At 37.1% G+C, this 11,882-nt stretch overlaps 1 protein-coding gene across 3 annotated transcripts in view; it reads right to left on the bottom strand.

The window, feature by feature from the left end:
• Positions 1–1,426: 1,426 nt before the first annotated feature.
• The window catches only part of LOC140246271 (ELKS/Rab6-interacting/CAST family member 1-like), a 125,692-nt gene continuing 115,236 nt past the window's right edge, over positions 1,427–11,882 (bottom strand). For 2 of the 3 annotated variants that reach the window (XM_072325733.1, XM_072325735.1), the window contains 2 exons: positions 9,177–9,263; positions 1,427–1,837 (listed from right to left, as the gene is read on the bottom strand). In XM_072325733.1, coding sequence (XP_072181834.1) covers positions 1,787–1,837; positions 9,177–9,263 — 138 coding nt within the window. In that variant the 3' untranslated portion in view covers positions 1,427–1,786. Of the gene's footprint in view, positions 1,838–4,682; positions 4,757–9,176; positions 9,264–11,882 lie in introns of all 3 variants that reach the window. The other variant, XM_072325734.1, reaches the window with a different exon arrangement.

Below are 11,882 nucleotides of genomic sequence, written 5' to 3'. Positions count from 1 at the left end.
GGAAGATGTTAAAGTTCTGTCATACAAGTAAGAAAATTATATAGGATTGCTAGATCTTATATGAAATTGAAAGTTGTCACATTGCATCAAACAGAACAAATAACAGAGTCTATTTTCTTTAGTCCCTCACCAATTTCTTTTTCATCCATACACTAGCCAAAGGAGGCAAATTCTGTTCATTTAAACATCACCTTTGTGCAGATATCTGCTAAATCTGGCACATTTCCTCCTTGTAACACACTATAGTCTGTAGTTAGCAGCCGTTGGGAGCAGTGGATCCTTTCTCAGAATTCATCACAGCAAATTGAACGTTCTACTATCAACTTATGAGACAGGCCTATCAACAGACCTCATCCATCATTATTATGCAACATTTTCATCAAATATCATATATGTCTGTGGTACAATCAGCACATAACTTTCCACTCACTCCTATTATAAAATATATGATCCTAAAATAGGAGACCCAAGGAATATTGCTAACATTCTCAAAGCCTTGCTCATACAGCAGGTGGACTAGATATTTGACATAATTGTCAGGATATTAAGGCTGTACAACAGCAATGTAGTTAGGGCCATTCTAGTTCTCAAATATGATATGTAAAACTCTATGCTTTTCTGATGCCAGATCTATCATTAGATGAAAACAAGAGAACTTTTGGGAGGACTTATCAAAGATGTTAACTACATGTACATTAGCTCTGTGACAGATCTATATCAATTAATCTTACTAGAATAACGAAGTTCAATTTGAGGTTCATGACATGTTGGTGTGCATTTGCCTGGAATTTTAGAGCGAGGACAACATTTGAAGAGTTTGATTGCAATATGAGTTAACTCCATTATCGTTACGTTGAGATATTTTTGATTAAAGCTGCTTGAAAACAAGGAAAATGATCAGAAAATATGGGATATTTTTTATAACTTTAAGAATATTCCTTGTTATGTTACAAGTGAGGTATCACTGGACAAGTTTAATTTCGCTCTATCCAATGATGGACTTACTTAGATATTTTTTTAAATGAAGCTTAGCCAATTTTGCACTCTTCATTTGTTAGTAACATCTCAGGTGATGAAGATTGCTAACTTCAACAAGGAATCTGAACATCCAACAGATGTCATGTACACACTAACAAACTTCAGACAATGACAGTCATGACACAAAAATACCAAATCCTCTCCATTATGAAAGGTCTCATGTCCAATGGTCGCACGATCAGCCAGGAAGCGATAGATTTTTTGATTTTTTTAAAAGGATACAACCATCAGAACTGATGTCTTGGAACTTGCCACATGACAAATTGCTTTTTTTTTTCATGGCAACAAATTTCATCTGCACATTCACAGAAGAAAGGAAGATTACAAAGAATATTAGGAATCAAAACATGAGAATCTTTTTTTCCTTGAGCATTGCCTCAAAATTCTGTAGCATGACTTTAAACAGTAAAGAGAATCACACGCAGTAAAAGAACATAAGTTTGTTTTATGGATCTCAATTTTCAAAAAATCTGCGACATACTGAATAGAAGCATGATTCCATGGCTGAACACCTTTCAAAATAAGACTTGGAGGTGAGCCGAGTTTGTCGTCATGGCAGCAACATCCATCCATTCCCACTTCTATGGTAACCTGCGAAGGAGGGCCAGTCAGAACAGCCCCATGCTGTGTAGCAATCACCCAAGCAGGCTACGGATTTCAGTGCATACGATCAATGGATAGATGTTGCATATGGGCGTGGCCGATGGGCGTGGCTGGTCTCGTCACCATGGATACCCTCCATCTTCTTTTACAGAGTGATGCTCTGCACACCTCCTCCATGAAACTGACGAGTAAAGGTCTGTCAAACATACAGAGGAAAGAGACGAGTTCTGAGAACAAATTCATTTCACAGTGCCAAGGAGTAAAAACTTTTTAGAAACTAAAGTAACCTGCTTAAAGTAATTTTGAAGTAATTTTGTTCATGTTCAGTGATGTTTATAAAAATTTATGGCATTATCCAATCTTTAGCGCATTGAGAATATTTTTGATGGAGGATGAAAGACAGCAGAGACGCATATTGATAACCAGCACTATGATACCACATTGAGACATAATTTGAAGTAAACATGGAACACAAATAATACAAACTACACTTTTTTGTTGTTGTTTCATTGCACAACTACGAAAAATAAGCAAATAAACAGATTAAAAATGTTGATAGATTCAAACACAAGCCCAAGAAGGTGAGCAGAGATTAGCAGATACATGTTATGGTACAGTTGACTACATTGAACAAGAGAAGTAACTTTAATTGTGTTATATACTTTTAAAATAATGAACATATAAAGAAACATGATTTTCATTATTGAAGTTAATATTTGATCATATAATTGCTTTCTTTTTTCTGAAAGCTGCCACTGAAAGAAATATATATATCGTCGCTGGGGCGACAAGACCTCGTATCTCAAAAATGTCAAATGTTCAGGAGAGCCAAAAAACATGGCGGCCAAAGCACTATACTGAATGGGATAGCCGTTCCTTTGACATGCCGTGGTGGCTTCATTTTTGGGGTAAGACAGCTGGGATTTGGACAGGACATCACTTAACCGATTATTTGACCACTAATGCAAAAAAGTCATTTTCACCAAAATTTGAGATACAAGGTCTTGTCACCCCAGCGACGATATATATAATATATAGTAGTGTTTATCAAAGTGTCACAAAGAAACATGTGGAAGCAGTTAGCAGAGAAATCATTGTCACATGTAAAACACTTGAAGATCAATATCTGACACTGTCAGCACACAATAAAGTAAACATTTAATGTTGTATGTCTCTGTTCTCCCAAATTTCTACTTCTATTCTATGTCATTTACAAACAAAAATTCATTTTGGCATAAAGGACACTGTGAGCAAGTGTCTATTTGGGGCATGGATTAACATAATCAATAATCGATATCACTCAAAATGTTCATCATCACAATAATGATGATACTGATGATGATGACGATAATAACTATTATCTAAGTGATGGCAAAAAATAGTTGTTACTGCAGTGATATTGGTTCTATCAATATGATAGCGTGAAATTATTGTAATTACCAATCTAATCTATCATTATCACTATTAGTTGAAGTAGTAACTAAGACATAGTACTAAGAGTAGTTGTTCTAGTAGTTAGCCGAAGTACTTACACACTACTTCTCCTATTGATGGCATGATAAATCATTGTCATCACTACTATCATTGTTATACCCATCACATCATAAGTATCATAATTATAACAATTACTGGTTACATTGTTAAGAATTACAATTTCTGTTATCATTACCCAAAGCAGCTAGACTAACATCACTACGATTTTCTAATGGCACATGTGAGTTATTAGTATCAACTCTCATTTGTAGTCTCTGCAGTATAGATGTACTGTACTTAAAGAAGCAAAGTGAGTTGTTTCTATCTACCATATGACACATCCACTCACATCAAAGAAAAAAACAGCAACTTAAGTTTACCAAGTCAGCATTGCAATATTGGCTCCATTCATTTTACAGAAGCTACTGTAAAGACTCACATTACAAAAAATAGCAGAACAATGAACATTTTGGAAAGAATAAAGTTTGCTGAACAATACATTACAAGCACTATTACATGAAAATAGAAACACAAAAGTCAAGAGTCAGAGTAAAAAAAAACCAATGAAACCATACATTTGCAGAATACTAAAAATACCACATCAAAAATCATATATCTATCAGATTTGATAAATACACATAATTTCTTAATAGGAGCAAGAAACAATTTAACTGACCTACAGTATCGTTTAGTTTAGTGCGAAAAAAAAATTAGCACCTCACCCATAAAAATGTGTTTATACTGTCAGTGATTAATTACCTACGATCTATATTAGAATAGTTATAAAGTCATTGATAAGTATCGCGCATCAGACCAAGGCTCAGCAATATATATATCATAAGATGTTTATGATTGGATAATTGGATCAATGTAAAATGCAAGATGCATTTCTTTTAAAGATAAAGTAATAAACTAAAAGAATTATAGGTCCAGAATCCCTTTGAAGAGAATACCATGTATTCATAGAACTTTGTTTTGCTTTTCAAGTTAGCCTTTAGTTTATTAATATCATTTTGTGGTGGAGGGATTTGCTTTGAGAAGACAGAAGAGGGATTAAAGTTGGGGGATTAGTGAGCTATACATTTGTGAAAAGTGGGGGGGGGGGGCTACCAGTGTGCTAGCAGATGTAAGTATGGTTTTAGCATAAACACTTAACATTCACATCCATGTTGCCTTGTCAAAATTATGTAGAGCCAAAGAAGAAGGTTTTTGTTTTATCTCCTGAAAGGATGATTTGCCTAAAAAAATAAATATTCCAATGGTCAAGGCACAAGAAACTTAAAAAAAAAAAAAAACAAGCTTCCATCACAAATTAAAGTGACAGTAAGTTATGCAAGCATGCACTCAAAAGAAAATTCACATCACAACATATATGAGTTAAATATTGAGTAAGTTAATCAAACCATCACCATAACCATCACCATGACCATGCAGAGGGTAGTGCATTGATAGCAAAGGAATCTGAGTTAGGTCATAAACTCAAAAGTAGTGATTAAGGGGTAAAAAAATGAAATTTGTGAGTGTGCATTCAACTAAGAAGCAAGCACATGGTACCACATTCATTTTACCATAATGTATGCATGAATGGCGCGGGGCGGGGTATACGGGGCCTGCGCTAGGCCCATATACCATCCTCATCATCCTGGAAGCGATGGGTCAAAGATTAAAGGTTAAAAGATGATTCCATTGATCACATGGCATGGGCAATGTCAACTGAATGCATTCACATAGTACTGATGCAAAGTTATTGTGTATGCTGAGGCACATTTAATATGCAACCAAATGTTCAAATAATACACTACATTTACTATGAAAACAGGCTTTAAAAAAACTTGAAGAATTGCCATAATATTGTTCAATCAATGAAGAAAATATCTTTATGTTTCCAAGGGCAGAGAATTACTATTAATCATCACACTTGTAATTAAATCTGTTGGTACATGTACATCTTGAATTTGTTGTTGTTCCTGTTGTTGTTGCTGTTTATAGGTCATGATGTAAAAACAGACATTCAGTGTCTTTATACCTGAGAAATTGCCAATCTTACAAGCTTTACACTAAGACTTAGAACTCAGATAAGTGTTCTGCATAGGATTAAATTGGAGATTTCTAAATGTTGAAAGCATTTCTGGCTGTCCACAGTCTTACATACAATTATTATGTACCAAGGGGATTTGAAACAAAATGGCAAACGTAATACAGGAAAGGATCTCAAATCCCATTAGAAACTCTTATGATTCAACCTAACCCAACTCTTTTGAGATTTTCCTCATTACACTGATGACATGAACAGAACTTACATATCTTTCAACCATTCAAAATCATGTTAACATCATCTTGTATTGTCCATGAAGAGAAATAAAAGAACACAATTTGCAAGTTTGTCTTTGAACCAGAGCTTCTGGCCCCTGCAATAATTGAGATTTACACAGCTGGCCAGTAATGCAACTCTACGGTTGGTTTCAAAGGAATCTAATTATTCATCTATTTTATTTTTTATTTTATCTTATCTTTTTTATGGGGGGGGGGGGCAATTTCTGCAAGGAAGCTAGGGCACAATTAAAGATTCTGCATACATGCACATCACAATAATATCTGGTGGACATATATCACAATAGAAATCTTAATGAGATGGCCATGGAGCAATAGCTATGGAAGTCCAAAATATCCACATTCTATTAAAGCTGTCCAGCAGCAGAGGAGTTAGAGTGGTAAAGTTAACTCAAGCTCTTCAAACTTTTCTTGAATTCCCAGGTGATGTTTGACCTCATTTTTTTTTTCTTCTCTCTCTCTCTCTTCTAAAGTCGCATATCAAAATTAAGTAGAGCATCAGATCAAAAATCAGGTCAAACAAGATGGATACGATGCCTTCACTGGAAGATGGAAATTGATATGAATACAGTCATGATTTTTTCCCCTTTCCTCTCTCTTCTCTCTCTCTCTCTCTCTCTCATTTGAGGAGGGCATATCCAAAGCACTTCTGAAAATATTGAAATATTCCCGATCTAATCTACATCAATCTCCACCAGTGGAACTCGCCAAGTTCATGCACTGCCGTGGCCTCTTCGATATCAGAAGCGTAAATTGTCACTTTGTAACAAGGAAACATGCCATACAGACTGAAGGGAAAAAAAAATGCTGTGTACAATATAATGCCTTGTTAAAAGACCTAATCTGTTTCTTTTTTTTTATGGAACCAACGATCTCTAGATGATTGAATTGTCTGAATTTCAAGTCTCTGGCACAAAATGTTCCCCAAGGTTCATTGCATTTCAAGACATTTATTTCCCATGGTGCAGACCTCATACAGAGCAGTTCAAAATGTCTGGTCTGCGCAGTCGTTAATCAAAATTCTTCACTGAAAAACATGAGTTGATTTGATTAAACTTTCCCAAAAGTTGACCCTCCAACTTCAATCACAAATTTGGTTTGTGAAAGTGGACATACATACATGTAAATCCTACTATGTACTACAGATATATGCATGTTTCACCTGTGAAGTATAAATGTGACTATCAAAAACAAACAAACAAACAAACAAAAAACACAAAATCTTGATAGATTCACTGGACATGGATTTTGGTTGGGTAGTTTTAGAGTCTCAAAATTCTTAGATTCCAATGGTATGTGCATGTACATATACCAGTACATAATTTCCAAAGACTATACTTTGAAAATTCATCCAAACAAACTACTGGTATTAAAGCCAGAAATGCCACAGTTCAATCCAGAATGTCGTAACTACATGCTTCAAGAATACTGACAAATTTTACTCTTTTCAAACTTTGCAATATCCCCTGACTCTGAAATTTGTACAGCAGGTAGTCAAAACAAACTTTTGGTTTCTGAACAATTGTCAGATTTCTTTTTTTTTTTCAGCCTAACCACTTTATTTTGTAATTTTCTCAGGTTTAACATTTGTGACTTTATCAGGGTAATGAAGCATCTGTTCAAATGTACTAAACATGAAATAAAACAACAGTATTTTCAATGCATTTGTGACATTCATAATTACCTATTTTTGAGCATTTGGTAATATTCATTCAAGTGCAATCAAGTGCCATCTCAGAGACAAATAGGTGGGTATAAGATGTTCTGTGCCACAGCATGGCAAGGAGAAAAGGGTTATATTTGGCCATCCCTTCATCTTTTAGGACCATCCTCTTCAGAAAGGAAATCCACCTCAGAATTTAATAAACTTCAAAAGAACGAGAAAAAATATTCCCTACAGAACGATACAAAAATGACAAAAATTGATGAGAAAGAAGGAAAATATGAAACTGATGAAAATGATTCGAAACTCAATTTTTTTTTTTTTTTGGAAAACATTTCTAGACCAGTCCTTATGAATGTTCGAATAAGCAAGTTGATGATGTCATACCTTCACAATTTTTCATGTATATCAATTTGAAATTCGTGAAAATTGTTATATTCAGCTAATACAAGTAAAGGCCTACCAAGATAACATCAAAGTTCACATTTGTTCTCTTTTATTTTGGGTGGTTTTCAGGCAAGTTTTACATTCATACAGCTGAAATATGCGATTTTTGTCATTTCTGTATACGAAATAAATAAAAGATTTTCAGAGCATGACATCGTCAATGTCGTGATTTGAACATTCAGAAAGTACTGATCAAAAAATGTTTTCTGAAAAAAAAGGGGGAATTTCAAACTATCATGTCTTCCTTATTTCTTCTCAATTTTTCTTTTTTTTTAGTTCTGTATCATTCAGTAGGGATTATATTTCTCTTTTTTGTTTAAGATTATTTTTGGGGTGGATTTCCTCTTCAAGTCTTTCATTTCTAACAGCTGATATTGCCGGATGCAAGGGAGGTTCTGGGCTAGGAAGAGGTCATTGCCTAGCTAGCTGGCTGGCTGCCTGCCTGGCTGGCTGGCTGACTGACTTGCTGGCAGGCTGCTTGCCTGCAACCAGGATGGAGGGAGGGAGTCTGTCATAATATTGTGATGCCTCCTTCCCCCCATCCCAACCACTTCACTTCCACCACCTCAAGGCACACACACTTTCTCTCTCCTCTCCCCCTTCTTGCTCCCCCTCTCCCCTTTTATCTTTCTCTCTCTTTTCATCCTTTTACAATCTCACTTGGGTCCTCAGCACTCCACCCTTTCCCCCTCCTTCCTGCCATTCAATCTTTCCTTTTTTTTTAAAATCTATATATACAACTTATATGCATGGACATATATATGATATAAATAGAGTGAAAAAGTGTGATGTCACAACCATTCATCACCATGGAAACAGGTTCTAAATAACCTTGCCTAGCCCGAGTGTTCATGTGTGCACCTGGTTCCACCCAAGCTGTAACAAAAGACTGTGACATCACCACTTTGATACTCTGTAACCCTCCCACTCTCTCTATATTATCATTATTATACAGCAACATGTTTTCATATGTGTACCTGCACAATAAATATTTAAAGATTTGAGGAGGCCATACATCTAAGAATGAGAGATGCATCCACAAGTGAAACATATCTATCTCTCACACTCAAAGTTTTCTCCCTTACTGAGATGAACTCTGAAAAACGAAGGCTGCATTTATTAACTTTTCCATGTTTGAAACACATTTCAATATCCACTATCAAAATGCGTTTGCAAATGCCTTTCAGATCGTGTTTCTCGAGTTGTTGCGTTTATCATCTCCGTCATGAGTCAATTGGGAGGACTTGTCTCTGCGCAACTCAACTGCACAGTTCGACCCGATGAGCGGAGATGTGTGGAGTTGGCAGTGGTTGCCATGGGCAGGTTCGAGCTATAAATGCCTTTTAATACGACTTTGCATTTTCAACTCTCTACAGAAACACATTTCTTGCTCACACGCGTTAACAATCACACTTATTTCGGCATTTTAGAGATGCATAAATTTCTATCCCCATAATCAAACAGATTTGCATTTTATCAACTGCCCAAAACTCCCTGAAAGTTGTTTGGAAACCTTAATTCTGCACCAGAAGTGAGTTGATAAACGCATGTCAAGAGAGAGACAGAAAAAGATGACTGAAATTGCCTTACAAATGGTTAGACATAATGGCCAATTTCTCACCTGTTCTGGAGTGATGGGCGAGTGTTCGAGGGTGGGAGATTTCTCGCCGTCGTTGTGATTGTGTAGAAGCTTCATCCTCTTCTGCGTCTGGAAGGAGACAGTAGTAAATGAAGAACAAAAAATCCATATTAATCTGTGATCACCACCAAAACTATAATAAGTTACAGTATCGTTATACTAAGCCCATTCATACATTAGAGATAAATGTTTTTTGAAGTGCAAAATCGTTATTTTGGGGTATGTGTGAACAAGCCTGATATGAAATATCTTTGGATTGCATGATAATCCTTTCTGAAACACAGTCAAGTATTAATGGACTGCTGAACAATCCCTACTGTACAGAACAAAGTGTTCTATTTTCTCCTAAGGTAATTTTAAATAAGAAAGTGGCAAGTTTACACACCCATCCGAGGAGAAAAAAAATGGAAAAAAAATTTTTATCTCTTCTATCCTAAATTCCTGACATACAGCTGAATGGCTAGATAGTCAACTATCAACCTGTGATATCAGAAAGATGAGACTGTCTTGAACAATTAACAATTTACAAGTTGCAGTTACAACACATTCCACAAAATTATGTATATTGTTGGATACCAGACTCTGCAGAAATACAGGAAAAAAACTATATGAACCTCTCTCCAACCAATTCATGTTTAGGAGCATAGTTAACCCATTCCAACTGACAGGGGAGAGCTAAAAAGCAATATTAGCCCCCTCCCCCCCCCCATTATTCCAATCTCATATCAACTATACTCTCCCACTGGCAAAAAGGATTGTGGACAATGTTAAAGGCATGTTGAGATGGTACTCCTTCCGAGGTTAAGGGTATAAAATGTTTAAAATATTTAAAATATCTATTAAAATTGAAAGTGCAAACACAGCGCAAGAGAGCAGACAAACTATGAGTCACATCAATGACTTGATCTCTTAATTTCCACTCTTAAACAATACTGTAACCAGGACCTTTTTTTTATGGGGGGGGGGGGGGGGAATGGGAGCATTTCTTCTTTCTTTCATGACCACTCGTGTCTGGCTATTATTGATTTGACATTCTGTGACAATTTCATAATACCCCTTCATCACAGACTGCCGCAAAACAGAAGCATGGATAATCACATGTGGCCACCCATTGACCCATAGACTGGGAGCAGACAACACATTAAAGAGCATACCAGACTCCAAAGTCATTCTCTCGCAGCATTACAGCACATGATAGCAACTGTATACCGGGATTATGTTCAATTATCCTTGACGACACAAACTCCCCCAACACCTTCTCCTCCAACCAGTTTGGTTTGCGCAGGGGATAATTTGTAACCTACTTCCACGAAGCCGACTGTCAATGCCACTTCCAGTAAACACTCATCAACCCTCATTTCGGAGCAAGAAGACCACAAAGGATTTGAAGAGAAAAGTGAATAGGAGGAGGGGTGGAGGAAGAAGTACTGATGCTGCACCTCAACATTTGGACATGAAATGAACACTGACAGGTATGACAGCAAACACCACAACTTGTGACGAGGCAGCTTACATTGGGACGAGCAGCTACCGCATCACTGACAGTGTCTTTAATTGCTTGCACTAGCACGCTGGCATCCCCCACGAAATGGTGACCTCAGAAGAGGACACGGTCCGGAACAAGGCATCTCACTTTTCATCCCCGGCCGCCCCGCATCCCTTGAGAAGGCATCATCAGGACCGCCCCACCCGGCAACCATGATTGCTCCATCTCGAATCTTTTTCAAACCAATGTTTAACTGCTCCCACTTTGTTTCGAGAGATGATGTATGCGAAGCTGAATATCTCTGGTTTAGGGACAGATGTGGAAAAATTGCAAAACATTCCAAAAATTGGGTCTATAAATAAAAGCATCAATTCCCAGTAGTGCACACATGATTATTGGAACACCGCTAAAGTCAGTTCTTCTCTTCATCGGGATGAAGTAGTCCAGACAGATGAGACAAAAAGCATAATGACTAATCTTAGAGTTAGACAACATCAGCGGGCTTTTCTTCATTGCCAGTGATGTATTCCCTACCCTTGAATACATTTCAGTGCTCACTCTAAATCGGCTTACACTTTACTGCAGAGTATGCATGTAAAAGCAGGAAAGGTGTGAAGATTTCTTTCTGTTTCAAGGAGACTCTCAAGGGATTTATCCCTGTCTCTTCTTGTTCCATCTCTTCTCTCATTCATCCTCCATTTCTTCCATCAATCCCTCCTTCCTTCCTTCTTTCATCCATCCATGGGTCTCTTCATCAAACTCCTTAAGGTCATGTTCCATAACTCCACGCTCTGACCCCTTATTATTCCAAGACAGAGGCAGACGAGAATGAAAACACTTCCCCTCACACCTCGGCCGCATGCCACACCTCCAACTGAACAAATACACAGCCTTCCAACCCCAAAGATGCAAATTGATTGGTTTCAAAACTATTTCCGCGGGGAGATTAGCCCGCTCTCAAATCGTAAGCGTTTCGTAATCAGCACTGAAAGCTGGATTTAGCGCCAACAGAGATATCACCACAAAATTGGGCAATTTCTTAAAAACTTGTTCTGCAAAGCTCTGGCAATGTAACGGCATGCTTTCACATGAGGTGTCAAGTTCAGTCACCTGCATGTGTAAGTTTCACAATGGTATGCCACCAAGAACCAAGAACATTCCATTACATTCTGAGACTGTGCATTTTATCAGAAAGGTGCACC

Source organism: Diadema setosum, chromosome 2, assembly GCF_964275005.1.
Source record: "Diadema setosum chromosome 2, eeDiaSeto1, whole genome shotgun sequence".
Classification (NCBI taxonomy): Eukaryota; Metazoa; Echinodermata; class Echinoidea; order Diadematoida; family Diadematidae; genus Diadema; species Diadema setosum.
This window is presented reverse-complemented; position numbering and strand designations above follow the sequence as displayed.